Below are 22,172 nucleotides of genomic sequence, written 5' to 3' on the forward strand. Positions count from 1 at the left end.
AGAACATGCCCTTTTCCACTGCCTATTCACCAGTCACAGAATTTTATACCTCCCTGCAGCTCTCGGATACCAAGTCTGACACAACATAATGTGGTACACAGCCACACTTAAAATTAATCAGATAACCCATGCCACAAACCAGTTTTATTATCTAGCCTTTTCTTATAGTGCTTTATATTTTTACTTCCCTGTGTTTCCCTATGTACATTTATTGTTCCTACCTCTCCATTTAGGATTGTTTTTATATTTTAGCTTTTTATATATAACTAGCTGGATACTCGTGCTTCACTACGAAACTATGTGATCCGGCTTAATTTTGGGAGAGGAAAATAAGGAGAAAAAATTCTGCCTCTGCCTAGCAGCATCCATCGGTATTCATCTGGCTAGTGTCCTGTCAGTGTATGAGAATCGAGGGCTACTTGGAAGCAGCAGCAGTGTTTGCTGTGTGTGCAAGAAGGAGACAGCGAGGAGCCTGAGTGTGGCTTAGGTCAACTGTACTGTACTAAAGCTGCTTGCTGCTGTGAAACTAAAACTGAAATCTCTCTTTTCTGCTTGTCTTTTGCAGGTGGGGGGAGGGGAGTAGAACTTCCTAGCATCAGAGTGTGTTGATAATAATATAGGAAATGCAAATGCTCTGATGGTCATTTTGAAAAATCCTTTCTTAGTGAGCACCTAGAAGCCAAGAGGAACATACGTGCCAAATTTCAAGTTTGTAGGCTTTACGGTTATGGAGATTTTGTGATGATGTGTGAGTAGTATTATATGCATTTTTTAATATTCCTCTCATGTTGGCCTGACCTTAATAAAGGTTTGATTTGATCTGTTAGTCCAGCGCTACCTGTTACCCCAAAACTCTACAGGTATTCCTTATGACTGTAATATAGCTTGCCTATAACAGTCCTAAGTCATGGCAGTTGTAAAATGGGTTATCTATGTAACTGACCTATTTTATGTCGGTCATTAAGCAAGCACATTGTTTGCTGAGCCAATTTTTCAAAAAACCCCAGAAGTAAATGCCAGGTTTTGGCAGAAATACCATAAAACAATTGTGACTGTAGGAGGCTGCAAATGGCCATACGTGGGAGCCAGTTACTGAGTGCCCAAAATGTGGCCAGGTGAATGCAGTGTGTGTGTAAGAGATCGTTGGAATTGTGTCGTGAATACCCCAGGAAGTCAATGTAACAATGACTGGTCATTAAGCAACTTTATCCACTTATCATGCCTAATTACTTCAAACTCCTCCCAGATAACCAAGCCATTTGAGCTTCAATCATTCACATAGAATCTGCTTCGCAGCCTGAGTCCAACTTGGAATAAAGATAAATGATTTTATCCAACAGGTATCCAATAGCACAGCAACCTTGCAGATGAACCTTCAACATTGGGTTTTCTAAAATTATTGGCATTTCACCACGGTTATATCATGATATATAAATTATGATCCACACACTGGAACCCACTTCATCATGATTGAAAAATTTTGGCATATCTGCCAAAACAAAGTAACTTGAGACACTTTTTGTCTTATTCTTTGCTTACTTACTACAATGTTAGCCCACCCAGAAAAATATACTGCAAGTCAAAACTTCACAATTTAATACATGGTGAATTTGTGCTTTATTACCTCCAACAGAAAGTGTGTTGCTCAAAATAATGGCCCATAGCAAGAGTGTCATGGCTGTGACTTTTAATTAGAGTAACAGAAGATAAAGAGACTGGAAATACCAGTTACGATATGTTGCTTTGAAAAAAGGAAACAGGTTATATGGAAATAGCTAAAAGGGAAAAGGCAACACTATGTTAACTGAGCCAAGTCAACAATTATGGTTTGTTGTTCACATAAATCCAGTAAACCAGAACCAGAAAGTTTTGGTCTTAATTCCACGGGTGGCCTGCTATTGGGAGGAAATGACTTTTCCCCCGCTAACCCTTTGTTCCAGATATTGTCAGCTGTAATAATTGTTACAAAGATTATATCACAGGGTAGATGGAGAATCACAAATTATTCACAGGATAGACTACAAATTACAACTTGTAGTCATAAAGCTACAGCTTTGAAGTGAAATGTTGCCTTTCTGTTACTGTAGAACGTTGAGATTGTTCACCTCTTTCAAAGATAGCTACCGAAGTTATGTTCAAAGCATTGCAGACTTAGAGACTTACATAAAGTGTGCCCTCTTGTGGTGGAATTATTAGCAAAACATTACTTGATGTATCTCAATGCGGGCATGTTGTTTGAAGATTAGAAACATTCTGAATATGCTTAAAATTATCACGCATTTCCATGATATATTTTATTATGCCATCCGACAAGTTCTTCATATCTGAAAGTATAGCAAGCATTAAACAAGTTTAATGTTTTGAGCAAAATTCAGAAAGGGAGACCTGTGATCCCCCCCCACCAGCTTTCCTTTTGAGTAACATCTGACATAATGTTTCTCAACACTGACTCCACAGATTAACTGTAAATCAATGAAACCTACAAATTCCAAACCAATAGTCCAAACAATTGGGATAGATAGATAGATAGATAGATAGATAGATAGATAGATAGATAGATAGACAGACAGACAGACAGACAGACAGTCAGTTAGATAAATGGATATGAATATCATTTACACTGATCACTGAAAGAATATATGGAAAGTGTTGTAGTTTTCTGTATTAGGAAGTATGAGTATTTCATTAAATAAATTACAATTGTGGTGTTATTAAAAATTAGAGTGGAGACATCAGCCAATGAAAAAATATACACCTGAAGAAGATATGTTAAGGTCAATCATTCTGTTTTAGCCTTTTTAAACTTTTCATTTATCTCTTATATTAAGAGTTCAAGATCTACAAAAATAGTGTATAGACAAAATCCTCCTTTTCGCCTCTAAACCAAACTACAACAACAAAAAAACACATAGTTGACGTAACCTCTAACAGTCTCTGTGTAACAGGGGGCTTCCCCTGACAGTCAAGGGTATCTCTAAGACAGTGAAGTAGAATGCTTCTTTCCTTCAAGTCCTGAGCACAACAATAAGTTTAGAAATTTATTTCCAGGACAGGATTCCATACTTTAATTCTCATACCACGTTTTAAAGGAAAGATTAATAGTTGATCTGAAAAAAAGAGATACAGCCAGGGAGGGCTAGATGGACAAAAAATTTGATTCTAAAGCAGTAGTTTTGGTTTTCACACTGCCAGCATCTTCCAGCTCAATTCTTATGAAAGGTCGGCTAGGAAATCTATTACTTGACCCAGGAATGTTTAGAGCAAAGAATGCAGCTTGAGACCTCCGGACTAAATATGATCTCCCAAAATGTACTATCCTAATCTTTAATGTGGCATGAAGGGAAACAAATGATTGGTGTTTATCACAGTTAAAACTCAATGTAATGATAAATCTATTAAAATATAATTTAGTTAACACTACAAATCCAGCAAAAATCCAGATAAATTGATTTGAGACCATGTAAAATGTTCAAATCTGTGAAAGAAGCTTCTGTTGCAATATTGTTTCAGATAATACTTCACTTCCAGAAAGAGCATCTTCAATGCAAATTACTTGGACTGGGAAAGAAGGAAGCTGAATTAAGATGGTCTCAGCTTTAATACTGTAGTCTGAATTTCTTTATCAAGATAAAATGACTTTAAATTGTTGCTCACAAAGAAGTTTAATTTATTTATTACCTGTGCACAAGAGAAATAACTACCAATAAAAACCCAAAAGATATACAGTATTTTTACATGGTGGTTAAAAGTAATTAATAGTATCACATGACAGGGTCAGTGAAAATTACAATTCATAATGCAAGTTAGAATCTCAAGGGGATAAAAGTTGAGAAGCTTTAGCCAAAAGCAGTCTCAGATCAAATGTGCTCCTCCAATCTGCACAAAGATGGAGGTAATTACAATCAATCCTTGTGAATATTGAGACAACGTTACAATTCTGTACATTTATCAAGATCAGATCAGCAACCTCAGTATTTTAAAAGACTCTGCCAAAGCACTTTTAATCAAGAGATGCTTGCTAAAGATGCTGTAAAATTCTATTACATTGGAGATGTCTTGCACATTTCATTTATTCTGGGCTCTGAGATATTTTATATTATTGCAATGAAAAAAATCTGCTCGGGGAAAAAAAACCTTTTTCCAAATGTATATACTTTGTAGAGATAAAAGAGCAAGAATAATAGCTAAATCAAATGGTATAAATCTTGCAGCATTTTGCTAGTAAGAGAGACATGCCAAGTCACAATAAGCAATATGTACCCCACAAATCATAGCTTCAATTAGTTTCCTCTTTAATTTGTATTCTACATAAATTACTATCAAAGGCTAATGTTTAAAGAAGCAACTAAATTGAACAGTTGGAGGTCAGATAAAACCTGGTCACTCAACTGTGGAAACGGATTTCCTTTTTTAAAAAAATCACAATAAATGCAAAATGAAGAAGTGTTTGATGCATGCAACAACCAAGTGAAAAGCATTGATTCCCACTGTTTGAAGAAAACTACTGCACTCCACCTTAAATGCATCAGACTGGGCTTAATTAGAACAGGACAATTCCCAAGAGTCAGAATGAAATAAAGCTGGTAATTTTAAAGATTTAAGAGCTGTTATCAAAAATAAATTACATTTGTCAAGTTTCAGAAACGTTGCTATGATGGCTGGGAACCCAGTAGCCTTTCAATGGCTGCATTGATGTCACCTCCTGTTGCTATTAAAGCTTGTAAGTTGGCTTCACGATTCAAGAAGCCCATTGCGCTGAGTTGCTCCAGTTGCTGCTGAAATCTGACTTCAGGATTTTGTAGTTGCTAAACAGAAATAAATAAAAACTTTTAATATTTTGATACTTTTCCATTCAATGCAGTTTGAAAATAAATGAATCAAAAAATGAATTTCAATCACTCTTTTGTAATCAAATATCCTGTTAGTTCCCAAAACACTGTAATGATGTGAAGCAGAATACAGTAATACAGAAGCAAAATCTTACAGATTCAAATGATTTCTATCCTGAGAACATAATAAGAAATGGGATAATAAGAAATCCCACAAAAAGCTCATAAAGAACATGCAGTGTCTTAGAGATGATTTAAAAAAAAAAATCTGCCAGATTATCCCTCGGGCCTGATGCGTATGCCCCAATTATGTGGGGTTTTTTAAACATATCATAAGGGAGCTTACTCCAAGTTAGGTAAAAATAATTTACCTAATTTAATTTAATGAACATGCTAAACCAAGAATGGATAAATTACTGCTGGAATATAAAAATGCAACTATAACTTTGCTTCGGTGACTAGGAGGTAAAGCCAGCCACCTCATCCAAGGATAAATATTACTTTGGAAAATATTTAAACTCTCTGAATACATATATTTGGCTTGGTTGAACATTTAAACCAAATCTGGAGCAATGGGCCTGCATGCACCTCAATGACTTGGGAATCAAAGTTGCACCACCATAACGTTGAACCATTTATACCAACAGTTTCTATTGGCTAAGATCTCTGCTTCTCTAATTCCTCCCTAAATCAGAGGCTGGTCAACTCTTTTACCTGAGCATTTGCTCCAGCAAGGGCCTGTAACATCTGCTGAACAAACTGTTGGTGTCCAGTTTCACCAGTTCCTGAAGCTGGGTTTGTATTTTCATTTACAACTGAAGTGGGCACTGTTGTTCCGGTAGGAATAGCAGTATTCCCTAATCCAGCACTTCCTAAGCCAGAATTTCCTAGTCCAGCTATACCAGTATTAAATCTGCATGAAAGAAACATGGAAACAAATTACTTATACAGTGAACACTAAGAAACATACATAGAAATGCAAGAAGCAATATATTCAAGAGGGCCTGAAAATGTACAGGGAAAATCACAAATTGTACAAATAAAATTCTTGCCCAAACTTACCCAGGTATAAGGCCTGGAGCTTCTGTTGCTAGAGTTTGTAAACCTTGCTGAATCTGTAGCAAGGCCTGCATTGCTCTGGGATTTGACATTGCAGATAAAGTATCAGGGTTCTGCATCTATGAGAATGAAGAAAAGTTCATTTCATAATGATTGAGAATGCCTCCCTTCAAAACTGTAAATAAGCAGACAACCTTTTCATTTTCTTTTTGAGGAAGAAATAGGAGGTGGCAAAGCTATTCTATAATTACTCCAGTTCTTCAAGCTCAAAATCTTAATGAAGAATTGAGCTTTCAAAAATGCAAGCAAATGTTCTTTATCTCATGCCGTGAAGGGAGGAGAAAAAAGAGAAATACATGGTGTAGACTTCCAGGGAAGAAATGGCAGAGCAAAGACAGCTCCACAAAAAGCAGAGCCAATAACTGCAGTAGAACGAAGGGCCAAAGAGCAGACAATAATCAAGATCATCTACAAGGCTTCAAGGCTTCCCAGGGAGAAGATCCATCTTGGGCTGGTTGAAAGCTCTGGTATGTAAGGGAACAGCTATATTGCTCAAACTATGGTCAGTGCTTTCAAAAGGACAGTGGATTTGCATACAAGCAATCCCCAGGTTAAGAACAAGTGCCATTCCTAACTCTTGTTTTTAACTCGAATTTGTACATAAGTTGGAACTGATAGTTAAATACTGCCTATTATTAAAAATGGCACATGCCATTTTCCTTCCTTAAATAGACAAACTGCTGAAACTGCACAATGTTTTTATTAACTTCTGAAAACAAGCTGTATATTAAAAACACGAGGCTTCAGCAGCTTGTCAGCCGAAAGAAAGACATTGGTGTTTGCCACTTTTAATAACAGGAAGCCTGTTTATAAGTACAGATTGTCCATAAATTGGCCATTCTTAACTTGGAGGCTGCCTGTACTTTCTTTTCTAATCACTTTTGGAAATTGCTTATCAATTGTGTCTCACAGCACTAGATGCATTTCCTTTAATACTTTCTAAATAAGTTTTAAATGCAATTTGAAGAACTTATGCATGTTTGGCAATATGCCTAAGAAGAAAAAAGAAATATTTCATCATACAAATTGTATCACTAAACTACAATACAATTCTTCAAAAATGAGAAACCTTCCCAAACAAAATTGTGCATCATGTTGTCCTCAGAGCTTGAGGACAACATTGGATCTAGCAATGATTTAAAGGAGAGGTAATTACTTTCTTAGCTTTAGGGAAAGACTTTTTAAAGCTATAAGTAAGCCTACCATTGGACTTACATTACAGTTTTCATGCATTTTGTGGCTGAAACTACTGAAAACTTATTTACAAGAATTTTCAGCAGTGCAGATCGCTTTCTAAAGGACTCACAAAGAAACAGCTTGTAAGAATACACAAGACACCTATTCCTGTACAACAGGAAAGTTCAAAAGGATGAATTGCCCCTTTTCTTAAATACCAGAGATGATCAGATTGTAGATCAATGATCTGTGAAAAGTTTCATCTAAATAGAATAACATTTTTAATATGGTTATTGTGTGCAATGTTAAACTCTTCTTTTGACATACTTGTTGAAGGAAAGTTGGAATTTGTTGTCTCATTTGTTCTTGAAGCTGTGGATTCCCAGCAAACAAAGGGTTGTTCAGCATCATCTATAGGGATAAACAGACATTTTATCATCATAAAACATTAAAAAAATAAAATAATATAAAATAAAACAAAACAAAACTCAATCCTCAGGTAAATCTCCACTTAACAAACATATGCTGAAGCCATACAATCTTTCATGTATATTGAACTCTCCCCTTACCTGGCAAGGCAAGAGGTACAGACACATACAGGTAGTCCTTGTCTATGATCAATTGCTTAGTGACTGTTTGAAATTATGATGCCCCTCCCCATGGCTACTTATGACCCAGATTTGAAGTTACTATGCCCCACCCCATGGTCACATGATTACATTTTGGGAATTTGGGAACTGGCATTTATAGCTAGTTGCAGTATCCTGAGGTCATGTAATTGCAACTTAGGGTTTTTACTGGAAACCAATATTAACTTCTGATTTCCTGTGAAAAGGCTCACTGTAGACAATAGATTTACGTAACGGGCATGGTGTCTGCTTAATAACTGCAGTGATCCACTTAACGACCACTGGAAAATGGGATGTAAAATAAGGCACAGTCATGTGTCACTCACTTAATGATCAGCACAACTTATAACGATAATTCCGGACTTAATTATAGTCATAAATCAAGGACTATTGTTAAGCAAAGCAATATTTATACATATTATAGACAATAGCTGAGTTTATCATGGCAATATGATTTGCAATCCAGTGTGTAGTTTGTAAACTAGGGTTAATTGGTCAGTATTCTATATGAACCTGTTGTTCAAACAATAATTAAAATAAATCACAGCTCAGTAGAATGAAAGATTCAAGCAACTGGCAGGAATAAAGCTTCTATATTCATACTTAATTCATCCCTACCCACTTGATCCCACAGATTATTATGCCTACTTACTGTCTCATCTTTCAAACTACCACACCTCCTTTCATCATTCACCACTGTGTCCCTCAAACTATTAATTAGCTCCATTTCTTTTTATCCTCTTCACTGAGCAAATGTTTATTCATCTCCATCTGATTTTTCCACTTGAACATCCTTTTGCCAGTCAACCTGTTTAAGCCTCCTTTGATGTCACCCCTTCAAATTTTTAGTTTTTATCCTATTGATAAATGTGTTAAGAAAACAGCTCATTTTTACCCCAATGGTAAAAGTCTGCATAGTCCATTACTAGTAAGTGCATACAAGGCAAATTGATAAAATATACCCTGCCTAAGAAAAAAGGGGATTCCTAGCATTCTCTAAATTAGACCCTCCTCCATGTGCCTTATTCCTTAGTTCTTGAAAACACATTCTATAAAGCAGGGGTCGCCAACCTTTGGACCTCAGGGACCACCAAACTCATAATTTTAAATCCCAGGGACCACTAACCGGTTATGTGGGTGTGGCCTAATTTGTGGGTGTGGCTTGGTGGTCATGTGACTGGCTGGGCATGGTTTGTATGTAAATATTATAAATATTTATATAAATATTGAATTTTTCATAAAAAAGAGCAACTTTTACCCAAAATCAGGCAGAGCAGGCAGAGCAGGTTGAATTGCTCACAGAATCATTCAGTGATCTATCTATGTGCCATCGGCTAGCTTAGTCTCTCAAATTTGCTTGTCATGAGTCTGCACTGAATACAACCTTCAGTCCTAAGGTAGGTTCGGCTGTGCTTAAAAGCAGAGCCGAAGATCTAAAGACTAGCTAGAAAGCAAGAAATCCAACCATTTCCTGCTTCCTAGGTAATCTAAATCTCCCAGCAAAGCAGAACAGATGACGGTAGGAAAAAAATAGCAAATTAGCAGGCAAGTTTGCCGGGTAAGGAGTGAGTGGGCGGGGAGGCTTCCCACGGGCCATGTGGACGGCGCAACCTTGTGTTTCTGCATAGCCTGGATTAATTGCTTTTGGGGGGTGCACTGGTAGGCCGTGGCCCACTGGTTGGCGACTGCTGCTATAAAGGGCCTACAAAAGTCACAAAAGTACCAGCACCAATCATTAGGCTTCTTGACTTCTCAGAGATTTAATTCAGGCAGCTCAAAATTTCATTAGCAAATATTATATTTTTACAATATTTAATAAAGCAGTATTTACAAAACAACAAGTACAGCTAAAAGGAAGCACTTGGCACCAGAGGAGATAGTAGCAAATGTACTTTTGAATTTAACTCGATGTCTTGAAAGATCTTTGAAAGATCAAATATAAATAAAAACAATTTAAAAACAGATCAGAAATGATTGTGGCTGGAAACAATGAAGTCAAAATGGTCATTACAACTTTTGTAGAATTCAAGAGAAAATATGGGGTATTTTAATTAATATGATCTGGAGCAGAGGATAAGGTACAAAGTGGCAACTTTGCAACAGTGCTATTTTTTTTGCCATTTATGTCTAAATGAAATGTAATATTATTGATTAATAGAAGTCCACATTTTACTAGTTGTGGGAAATACCATAGATGAATTCTAATTCAGCATGGATTTTTGTCAAGGACTTACCTGGGCTGCAAGATCAGGATTCTGGCTCAGTGACTGCATCATGCTTCTCATGTAAGGCGCAGACAACATGTTTTGCATCAACTGCGGATTTTCTGTAATTTGCTGCAACAAGCTCTGCATGCCAGGTGTGTTGAACATTCCAGCTTGAAAGGGGAAAACAAAGTTTCAGCAACACAGTGCCATGACATCATCTCTCTCTCTGACTTAGATGACTACCTATCTATTCAGTGCAATTATTTTCATCACTCAGGACCAAACAAACATGCAATTCAACAGTCAAAATAAACAAAGAGATATCATGTCTATGGAGATTCTCAGTGATCCAGGTCTGGTTGTCCCAAAGGTGCTTTTTAAAGAGGCAACTGGACTTTCTGGGGGGGGTTTTGAAGACATTTAACTTCTCATCCAAGAAGCTTCTTGAGCTCCAAGGAAACTTCTTAGATCAGAAGTGAAACATCTTTAAAGAAAAACCAGAAAGTCCAGTTGCCTCTTGAAAAAGCACCTTTGGGATAAGAGATTTCATGCTGTTTAATAATACTCAAATAACTAGTATTTCATTTGCAATCCAAACTCATTTAACGCTCAACTGAATTTAGAACAAGACTAACATGTATGCCTTTCTGGATAGATAATTTGAGCAATGTCCTAGTGTTGCAGTAGTTAGAATGCAGTATTGAAGGTCAATATTACAGACTGCAGACTGCTTGCACTTTGGCAGTTTGATTCTCACCAGGTCAAGGTTGACTAGCCTTCCATCTTTCCAAGGTCAGTAAAATGAGGATCTAGGGACGTTATGCTGACTCTGTAAACTGCTTAGACAGGGCTGTAAAGCCCTGTGAAACGGTATATATGTAGTCTAAGTGCTATTGCTATTTCAAGAAAATCAAGTAAGCTTTAAGACGAACATACCTCCTAGCCCAGGTCCCAAATTTGGCATTGCTGAGCTCTGTCCTGTGCTTCCAGTGCTGCTGCTTCCAACACTACTGCCTCCTCCAGTATCTCCACTGTTGCTACTGCTGCTGTTTGGAGAGCTCTGTGTGGTTGTTTGAGGAGCCCAAGGATTTGGTAAAGGATCTCGATTTTCTGTGCGAGATGGTTGACTGTCCCCACCTGATGAATTGCTTACTAATGAAGCAAACGGATTGCCCCCAAACTATAAAAAAAATTAAGAAAGAAACAGATTTACCCAGCGGGGAAAAAACCCCAATTCTTCTGGAAACAGAATGGTCCACTGAACTTGCAGAACTTGCACTCATATCAACCTATTCAAAACTGTTATCTAAGATTTTGCATTAAAACTCATCAGATGAGAGCTGAAGATATTCTGCTTTGTTAGAGATCTTCTGGGAATGTTTGCTATATGTGTGTATGTGTGTGTGTGTGTGTGTGTGTGTATTCATATATATATATATATATATATATATATATATATATATATATATATATATATATATATATATATATATATATATATATATAATATATATGGATCTTTGGTTGTTCGGGTTTTCTCCGCGTAAGATTCGAAGTATCTAGGCAACGTTTCGATGAAGTCTCATTCATCATCTTCAGGCTTCTGTCTCCGGCTCTGTGCTTCTCAGAGTAATGTGAGATTGCAGCTCCTTCCTCCTTTTAACTGCCAGTGGGGTGGGACTTGATTGGGTGGGGGCTTGGCTGTGTTCTGATTGGGTGGGGGTGTGTTCTCATTGGTAGGGGTTTGGCTGTGTTCTGATTGGTTGGGGGTTAGCCGTGTTCTGATTGGTTGGAGGCGTGTTCTGTTCAGGTGGGGGCTTGGTTGTGCTCAGGTTAGTCTTAGTTGCTGGGGATTTGAGCTGGTGAGTTGTGATCTTGCTGTTTGGCTTCTAGTACGTGGTCCTGCTGCATCTTCATAGTGGGTGTCGGTTTGCTTCATGTATGCTTCATATAATATATATGTATGTATATAATGTATAATATATATATATATATATATATATATATATATATATATATATATATATATATATATATATATATATATATATGTGTTTTCTGAGGTTCTCCGGGTATTTATATGTAGATCTTTGGTTGTTCGGGTTTTCTCCCGCGTAAGATTCAAAGTATCTAGGCAACGTTTCGATGAAGTCTCATTCATCATCTTCAGGCTTCTGTCTCCGGCTCTGTGCTTCTCAGAGTAATGGAGATTGCAGCTGCTTCCTCCTTTTAACTGCCAGTGGGGGTGGGACTTGATTGGGTGGGGGCTTGGCTGTGTTCTGATTGGGTGGGGGGGGTGTTCTCATTGGTAGGGGGTTTGGCTGTGTTCTGATTGGTTGGGGGGTTAGCCGTGTTCTGATTGGTTGGAGGCGTGTTCTGTTCAGGAGGGGGCTTGGTTGTGTTCAGGTTAGTTTTAGTTGCTGGGGGATTTGAGCTGGAGAGTTGTGATCTTGCTGTTTGGCTTCTAGTTCGTGGTCCTGCTGCACGCATTGAAGAACATAAGAACTCAATCAAAAAAGAAGAAACAACCTCTTCCCTGGTCCAACACCTCAAAGCCACAGGACATGAAATTGATTTTAAAAATACCAGAACTATTGCCAAAACCGAACACTTCAACAGCAGAATAATCAGAGAAGTCATAGAGATAGAAAAACGCCCACACAGCATGAACAAACGAGATGACACCTCCCGCCTTCCAGCCATTTGGAAACCCGCCCTCATGAACAGACGAATACTTAACATGAAGAAGGACACCGGACCCACACCCATGAGAGCCACACAAGATGCCACCACCACACTTCCATGTAGAAAACAGACTCCCACCCATTCAGAAAATGAGAAACGACCATGGACCAGAAGCTGCACTGCAGCTGCATCACTACCCACTTCAAACCCCTCTGAGCCATACATGAAGCAAACCAACACCCACTATGAAGATGCAGCAGGACCACGAACTAGAAGCCAAACAGCAAGATCACAACTCTCCAGCTCAAATCCCCCAGCAACTAAAACTAACCTGAACACAACCAAGCCCCCTCCTGAACAGAACACGCCTCCAACCAATCAGAACACGGCTAACCCCCCAACCAATCAGAACACAGCCAAACCCCCTACCAATGAGAACACCCCCCCACCCAATCAGAACACAGCCAAGCCCCCACCCAATCAAGTCCCACCCCCACTGGCAGTTAAAAGGAGGAAGCAGCTGCAATCTCCATTACTCTGAGAAGCACAGAGCCGGAGACAGAAGCCTGAAGATGATGAATGAGACTTCATCGAAACGTTGCCTAGATACTTTGAATCTTACGCGGGAGAAAACCCGAACAACCAAAGATCTACATATATATATATATATATATATATATATATATATATATATTATATATATAGAAAGCAAACGAAAGTGTACAGAAAACCTCCTAGCCAGAGAGGTAGCAAAGTTATGCCCATGAAATGCCAACATGTCTATGATTCCCCACCCAAGGTGATGTCCATGGAACCCTGAAGTTTAAATAAACATTATTTAATTAAAGGGTTCACTATATTACAAGATCATCAAATCTCATGGGATTTCATTGTTCTCATTTCAAACAAGACAATAATGTTGCATTATATGTACTTTTGATATTTTTATATAATTACGTGAAATCCTAAGAGTGAGTTTCTTGAAAACTCACAATATACATGCAATTTTTAAATATTTATTTTCAACCTTACTTTTCGATCCTTGCACTATTTTGCACGATTGCACAATACTGTCCCCAAAAGTTTCTACATTAAGTAGAATCTTTATTTGAACAAAATGTTTTAGAAAAATAGTATCAAATAACTTTATAAATTACATTAAAGGGTTTAAGACAAGGGTTTTGGTTTTTTAATTAAGTAGCATATTACATTCAACAATTCATCATAACAGCAAGGGAATAAAATAAAGTACAAGCTAGATATTCATTGCTAAATATTTCTTATTTAAGCACTATTAGAGGGGTTTCTGCAAAAAAAGTTTCTCAAAAATTGAAGCATCACATGCTAAGTAATTTGTGTTTAATGACACCATTGCAGTAGGCTATTTCCTCATTCTATAATTTAGCAGGATATGTTTACCAAAATTATAGAAGGCAAGATAAAAGAGCTAATTTTTCGCCTCTTCAAATAAAATGAAAATGAAGGATTAAGTTAGACAGTTAATTTCAGCTTATTTAAAGTTCTAGCATTACTCACCTGCTCCTGTGCTGCATTCAGCATTGGCTCCTGTATATCTGTGTACATTCGTCTCAAAGCATTATAGCCACCAGGTATACTTTCAAGATTACTCAAGGCACGATCCTGATTTCTCATCATTTCTTGCATCATTGCAGGATTTCTAGCAAGTTCCAGAGTCTAAAAAAGTTAAGAAAAGAACAATTCTACCAACAAATACATATATCAGGAGGCAAAGACTACTTTCATGCTTATTCAAAATCTATGAAGGTAGAATAGCTTTGTAATTAAGATTCATTGTGAGAGACTGCTGGAGAGGTTAACAAAGAACAAGGACAAATTCTAGAAAGAAACATCTGACAGAGAAGGAAATTTTTGATACTTGATCTCATAAATGGCATCTCAATCTGGTTGATGTAAGTCAGGCAGAGGAGATATGTTGTGAATCCTGTTGATTAAGGAACTTTGATTGGTAGAGTCTCGGAAGAGAGCATCTCTGCCATTGCCACTGCCCTATGGAGTATCTTGCCTATCCCTACTCTAGAATGAGGCAGGCCGCCACTCTTCCGGCCTTCTGGAAATCATCAAGTTCTGGCTCTGCCAATTGGCATTGGGATCTAAGAATGGCATGCAAATTTGAGGGATTGTGGGTGATTTGAGGGTGCTTCTTCTGCATTTTAAAAAACTTTTTAACTTTGTTTTTGCCTATGTCTCTTTTATATGCCTGCATGGCCTATATTTGTAAATTGCCTAGAGACACTTAATTGAGATGAGTGCTGTATAAATTTGATAAACAAACAAACTGTATCTTTATATATGTATGGATATATAGTAAAATTGCAATGGTTATCCCAATACTGGAATGCAATGGCTATTCACAATATATAGGTTTAACCAAATATACTTTGATTAGGTACGTAAGTAACTAAACTGCTCAATCTGAACATACTTAAAATATAAATATTTTGTGATTAAGATTGTATTTTGAGATTATAAAGTTATCCAAATAACCTCCCATCAAATCTTCTCCAATAGAAGAACTTGAAACAACTTTGAAAAATTTGGTGTAAATGCAGATGGTTGGCAATAGTAAGTTAGACTGACCCAAGGTATGAATCATTATAAACCAACTTTGAATTCATCAGTATAAATATAAACAACAAAATTAATATAATTATATATCCATTAAATGAGCCATACTTTCACTTATTTTGAATGTGTTAATTATAATTTACTGTATGTGGTGACAAAATCATTATCCAATACCTATTATATGACCTATTATAACTTACCTGTCGCATAATATCAGGGTTATTGAGCATATGACTGATTTCTGGATTTCTCTGTATCAGTTGCTGCATTTGAGGATTGGCCATAATTAATTGTCGCATTAGGTCTGGATTTGAAAGCATGCTTTGAACGAAGGGATTCTCCATAATCTGAACCATCATTTCTGGATTGGACATGAGCTGTCGCTGCATTTGACTTTGTAGTTCTGAGAAGTTTGAGGTACTTAGACCTAGACTACTCAGACTTGCAAGTCCCCCAAGGCCACCTTCAAGAAACAACAAAAATATTAAATATTGGTTTAGGATTTGTTTCTGTATCACTTTTTATTAATAAGGGTTTTTTTAGTTAAAGGAAGTATGTTTTCTTATTAGCTGTCCAATTTTGTTTTGTGCCATTTTTTGAGTTGTGTCCAATACTTTAGGAATGTCAATGTTATTTGTACTGAAGCATGTAAAAGAGAAGTCTGATGACAGTAAGTGGTTCAGCAAGATTGCCGACATTGTTAAAAGTAGTTGTCTTTTGGCCTGAAAACCAGTTTGTGCCTATATGGTTCTCCCTCTTTTGCTCATAACGAAATGGTACGGTATCCCTTAAGGCAGGGCTCCCCAACCACCGGTCCCCGGACCGGTCCCGGTCCGTGGAACATTTTCTACCAGGCCGCCGGTTTGCTGGGCGCCGCCATCTTGCTTCGATGAGAAAGTTTTTTTTTAAAGACTCCAATTTTTCTTCTTTCCTTTCTCCCAAAATGAAAATACGAAAAATGAATTGCATAAAGTTCTGCTACAGCAGGCATTCGTTCCCCCCAAAAGGAACTCACAAATTACAGAACAAAAAAAAAAAGAGAGGTAGGACCAGGATATAGGCAGACGCAAAACTTTATATGCAAAAAATAGCCAATCTGGGTGGTTAGCCCTGAGGGAAGTGTGGGGGGGTGGGGAATGGTAACAACCGGCATGCATTTTTCAAAAGAACCACACAGGCTGCTGAGCCCTGGACAGAAAGAGTGAGCCGAGTAACATTTTGTTGCTTCCTGATTGACTAATTTCAAGCTCCTGGCTGCACTAATCAGGCAGGGCCATGTCGCTCACGTGACCTCCAGGCGCGAGATTAAATTCAAACGGCCGTGTAGGAGGATATCAGGGAGTCGGTTGCGCCGCTTCTGCAGGAGAATCTTTTCATTGCAAGGCAAGCGGGTGGGTAAGCACCGTGAGGTGGGGGGGTCAGATGGGGTGCCGCTGTTAAAAAAAAAAACTGAGCGAAAACAAATTTAATTTGGATTTAGTGGAAGGACAAGTTTTCCACTTTGTTGGATGGGTTCTAGTTGAACAAATGAAGCCGAAAAAGGGGGCTCTTGCTTTGGGGTCGCTCGGCTCGGCTCGCCTTGTCATGTGTGCTGATGCCGGTACTGGGCTGCGGATCATTTTGTGATGCCGGTATCGGGCCGTGGCACAAAATAGGTTGGGGGCCACTGCCTTAAGGAATTGCTTCTTCTTACCTTAACAAAAATAATGATTTACTTTAAAAATTAGAAAAGCCAAATTATATTCTTGTTTGTTACAAGAGAATAAAAATATAGCACAAGTAACAGAAACCTAGTAGAATGGAGAACATTTATGTTTTTTTATTTAATGGACTATATAAAAAGCCATCTCATAAAAATGCCAGATTCCCAATAACTGTGCTTGTTGGAAACCAACAGTGAGGTTTCCAAATGGCGATCACATGATCATGTGACATTGCAACATTGTAATTGCAAGATGGTTACCAAGTGCCTGAATCACAATCATGTGACTGCACTGATGCTGTGGCTGCAGCCATGAGGACCTTTTGTAAGTTCCCCTTGTTCAACGCTATTGTTACTTTGAATGGTCACTGAATAATTCTTGGCCCTAATCTATTTAAATTCAGTTTTACACCTATACAGTATACCTGTGTGTACAACCTGTATAATGAGACACTTTGGACCAGTACTTCCAAATTTCACAAGAATTCCCAGTACATATACACTTGTAAGACCAGTTACCATTTAGCTACATATATATGCATTAGTATATTTTCCTATATTCATGGGTGTTCATTTACTATAAATATGGAAAGTCAATAAGATATATCTGGCAATGGACAGTAGAGATCATATCAGATTAGAGCTTATTTAGAAAATATCCCTCTCATTAAGGGCCTTACCCAAACCAAATGGGGTGGTATTTGTTGGATTTGTAGAGGTACTATTGGTTGATGTTGTTGTGGTAGCAGTACTCCCTGAAGTACTTGTTTGCTGAGCTGAATTATCATGTGATCTATAAAACATTTAAAAAAACATTTCTACAATGAACAAATTTAATTAAAAATGAGAAACAGAAACGTTTGTGAAAGTAGCAGTTCAGTTTTCATTTATAATGCTCAACATGATAAAAATATCTGATTAACTTTCTCTTATTCAAAGTAATTATGGTTGGATTTAAAAAGTTTTATAACATCATGTCAGTTCTTAACTGATGAGTCAGTAGAATCCAGACATTCCAATGCAAATAGGGTGCATTACAATTTATTTTTTCTTTTTTTTAAGAGGAGGAAAGTTAAGAAAGCAAAGGGAAATTAAGATGGTCATATGCACTGAGAATGGACTTTGCTATTTTGAATCAAGTCTAAATCAAGCCCTTTGCATTTAAATTGAGTAAATATCACATACATATTTTTTCATAGTATACAGGTAGTCCTTAACTTGCAATCATTTGCTTGGGACCATTTAAAGTTACTACGGTTCTGAACCGTTACAAAAAATTCAAAAAAGTGACTTACAACTGAACTGCGCATTTACAACTGTGGCAGCATTTCCACTGTCTCAAGATATATGAAAATATAGATTCTTGGCAACCAGCATGTATGAAGGTTGCAGCATCCCAGGGACATGTGATCATCATTTGTGACCTTCCCAGCTGTTAAGCAATGGGGGAACCTGGATTTGTTTAATGATCATGTAATTCATTTAATAACTACAGTGATTCGCTTAACAACCATGGCATAAAGGTTGTAAAATTTGGTGCAACCTAACCTTCTTACTTAATGGAAATTTTGGTCTCAAATGTGGTCATAAGTCAAGAACTACCGGTATACTACTACATTTTTATAGTTTTTAATGGGATAATTTTGTACAAAGACGTACGAAAAAATGATAAAAGACATATTCATCAAGTTAGTCTCATTTGATCAGTACCATTCTGCATGCAGAACATGTAACCATAACTATGATCTGAAACAATTACAATGCATTCAGAAAGTATTCAGACCCCTTTCACTTTCTGTCAATTTTGCTTTGATGCAGCCTGATTCTACAGTTGTTGAAATTCATTTTCTTTTTTCCTCTTTAATCTACACTCAATACCCCATAATGGCAAAGTGAAAAAGAATTTTAGAAATGCCTATAAATTTATTTTAAAAACTGAAGTATCACATTGGCATACATTTTCAGATCCTTTGCAACAACGTGAAATTTAGCTCTGGTGCCTTCCATTTATCTTGATCATTGCTGATATGTTTCTACACTTTGGAGTCCACCTGTGGTAAATTGACTAGACATGATATGGAAAGGCACATATATCTCTATGAAAGGCCTACAGAGCTCGGAGATAGGATTATTGCAAGGTACAGATCTGGGGAAAGCTACAATAAAATTTCTGCTGCACTGAAAGTTCCAAAGAGCATAGTGGCCTCCATAATTCTCAAATGGAAGAGGTTTGGCACAACCAGGACTCTTCCAAGAGCTGGTTGCCCAGTCTAACTGAGCAATTGGGGGAGAAAGGCCTTAGTAAGAAAAATGACCAAAAATCTGATGGTTACTCTGAATGAACTCCAGAGATCCCGTGTGAAAATGGGACAGAGTTCCAGAAGAACAACCATCACTTCAGCCCTCCACCAATTTGGGCTTTATGGTAGAGTGCCAAGATAGAAGCCTCTCCTCAGTGTAAAACACATGAAAGCCCACTTGGACTTTGCAAAAAAGCACCTGAAGAACTCTCAGACGGTGAGGAACATGATTCTCTGGTCTGATGAAACCAAGATTGAACCAAGATTGAATTCTAAATGTTATGTCTGGAGGAAACCAAGCACAACTCATCACCTACCCAATACTATCCCAACAGTGAAGCATGGTGGTGGCAACATCAACATGAACTCAAAAGAGTTATCAAACTACATGTACCATTAACAACTCCCAAAACCAGAAAAAACAAATTACCCATAACAATAAGGAAGCTTCAATCCAAAAAGAAATCATTTTGGTGGAAAAACAAATCTGGTCACATTGCCAACTTCAAAAGCCGATACAAAAATTTATGCCACCGGATAAAGACTGAATGCACCAATCATCACATTAAACAAGAAGAAAACCTTCTACTCACCAATTCCACCCGTGCTTTCTACAATTTGGTAAATAACAAGCTAAAAGACTCAAGGTCCATCCCACCCCTGAAAGGACCTAATGGTAAAGACTGCAATGACGACACTATTAAAACCAACCTCTTTAACACATTCTTTGGCTCAGTATTTGTAAACAGCAATGGATCATGCCCAGTATTTTCTAGTAGAACCACAGACAATTACAATGATCCAATACATATCAATTTTACAGAAGACTTTGTTGAAAAAGCACTATGCAATCTAAAACCATCTCTATCTATTGGACCGGACAGAATATGTGCCTACTTCTTAAAAAAGCTATCCACTGCCATAGCCGAACCTCTAAGCATAATCTTTGAAAAATCTTTCATGACCAACTCCTTGCAAAAACTATGGTCACAAGCCACGGTAATCCCCATCTTCAAAAAGGGAGACCCCAGCCTAGTTGAAAATTACAGACCAATCTCTTTATGCTGCGTCACCTGTAAAGTCATGGAATCAATTATTAACCAATCCATCATCATCCACTTAGATACAAACAACCTACTCTCTAATAAACAATTTAGTTTCAGGAAAAAACTATCCTGTAATCTGCAACTCTTACACTGCAAAAACAAATGGACTACACAACTCGATCAGGGCAAAGCAATAGAAGCAATCTACATAGACTTCTGTAAAGCCTTTGATTCAGTGTTACATGACAAACTACCCCTAAAACTAAAATCTTACGGTATCTCTGGACACCTGCATAACTGGATAGAAGCATTCCTGTCAAACAGACAACAAATGGTCAAAATTGGGAGCGTCCTATCAAATTCTCTACCTGTCAACAGTGGTGTCCTCCAAGGCAGTGTTCTAGGACCAACTCTTTTCATACTCTACATAAATGAACTCTGTGATCATATCAAGAGCAACTGTGTTCTCTTCGCTGTTGATGTAAAGCTATTCAACACCACAGACAATACTGCTACCCTTCAAAAAGACTTTGACTATGTATCAGAATGGTCAAACAAATGGCAACTTCAAATCTCAACAAACAAATGCTCTGTCCTACATATTCGCAAAAAAAATAAATAAATCAGAAAATAAAATACAAGCTGAATAGTCAAGACTTGTTGATGACCCAAACACTGTCAAGGATCTTGGAGTACTCATCTCTAATGACCTAAGTGCTAAAGCCCACTGTAACTACATAGCCAAAAAGACGTTAAGAATTGTTAACCTAATCTTACGTAGCTTTTTCCCTGGTAATATCACACTACTAACTAGAGCATATAAAACATTTGCTAGACCAATACTCAAATACAGCTCATCAGTCTGGAACCCACATTACGTATCTCATATTAACACAGTTAAGAAAGTCCAGAAATATTTCACAAGAAGAGTTCTCCACTCCTCTACTCATTGCAGAATACCTTATGCCACCAGACTCGAAATTCTAGACCTAGAAAAACTATGCCGCCTTTGGTCCGATCTAAGTATAGTATATAAAATCATACATTGCAATGTCCTATCTGTTAATATTTCAGCTTCAACCATAATAACACAAGAACAAAAAATAGATACAAACTCAAGGTTAATTGCACCAAACTTGATTGCAGGAAATACGACTTCAGCAACAGAGTGGTCAATGCCTGGAATACTCTACCTGACTCTGTGGTTTCTTCCCCAAACCCCAAAAACTTTAACCTTAGACTGTCTACTATTGACCTCACCCCTTTCCTAAGAGGTCTGTAGGGGGCGTGCATAAGCGCATCAACATGCCTGCTGTCCCTGTCCTATTGTTTCTTTAATTTTTCTTATATGTATCCATAACTATGTTTTTACTTATACCTATTATCTTGTAAGCAATTGACAAAAATAAATAAAATAAATAAAACATCATGCTGTGGGGTTGTTTTTCAGCAGCCAGGACTGGGAGATTGGACAGGCTTGAGGGAAAGCTGAATGGAGCAAAGTACAGGGATATCGTCAATGAAAACCTGTTCCACAGCATTCAGGACTTCAGTCTGGGCTGAAGGCTCACTTTTCAACATGACAATGACAATACACAGCCAACAACAACACAGGAGTGGCTTAGGGACAACTCTATGAATGTCCTAGAGTGGCCCAGCCAGAACCCTGACTTGAACCCTATTGAACATCTCTGGAGGCGCCTGAAAATGGCTGTCCACCAATGGTCGCCATCCAACCTGGCCAAACTTGAGAGGATTTGCAAGGAAGAATGGCAGAAAATCCCCCAAACCAAGTGTGCAAAGCTTGTTGTGTCATATCCAATAAGACTCGAGGCTGTAATTGCTACCAAAGGTGCTTCAACGTAATACTGA

At 37.7% G+C, this 22,172-nt stretch overlaps 1 protein-coding gene across 2 annotated transcripts; it reads right to left on the reverse strand.

The window, feature by feature from the left end:
- Positions 1-1,600: 1,600 nt before the first annotated feature.
- UBQLN1 (ubiquilin 1) lies at positions 1,601-17,774 on the reverse strand. Of its 2 annotated transcripts, XM_087926766.1 has the most exons (10): positions 17,635-17,774; positions 15,453-15,715; positions 14,182-14,340; positions 10,897-11,140; positions 9,988-10,130; positions 7,452-7,535; positions 5,892-6,007; positions 5,544-5,742; positions 4,626-4,805; positions 1,601-2,324 (listed from the first exon to the last, which is right to left on the reverse strand). In XM_087926766.1, the coding sequence occupies exons 1-9, from the start codon at positions 17,756-17,758 to the stop codon at positions 4,650-4,652; spliced, it is 1,488 nt and encodes a 495-aa protein (XP_087782892.1). In that variant the 5' UTR covers positions 17,759-17,774; the 3' UTR covers positions 1,601-2,324; positions 4,626-4,649. The 2 variants fall into 2 exon arrangements, with proteins under 2 accessions (XP_087782892.1, XP_087782891.1); XM_087926765.1 differs by lacking the exon at positions 1,601-2,324 and having other exon boundaries at positions 3,644-4,805; positions 17,635-17,760.
- Between the last annotated feature and the right edge of the window lie 4,398 nt (positions 17,775-22,172).

This window comes from Pseudonaja textilis, chromosome 2 (genome assembly GCF_049901715.1).
Source record: "Pseudonaja textilis isolate UNSWEBS1 chromosome 2, rPseTex1.2, whole genome shotgun sequence".
NCBI classification, from domain to species: domain Eukaryota; kingdom Metazoa; phylum Chordata; class Lepidosauria; order Squamata; family Elapidae; genus Pseudonaja; species Pseudonaja textilis.

What these genes read in the sequence shown, in the direction of transcription:
- UBQLN1 (XM_087926766.1), bottom strand. Translation starts at nt 17,758, where the DNA reads ATGTTTTATAGATCACATGATAATTCAGCTCAGCAAACAAGTACTTCA. An exon ending in TACCACCCCATTTGGTTTGG is followed by an intron (nt 15,716 to 17,634) that starts GTAAGGCCCTTA and finishes TGTTTCTTGAAG; the next exon opens with GTGGCCTTGGGGGACTTGCA. An exon ending in TTTGGGACCTGGGCTAGGAG is followed by an intron (nt 10,131 to 10,896) that starts GTATGTTCGTCT and finishes TCCCCTTTCAAG; the next exon opens with CTGGAATGTTCAACACACCT.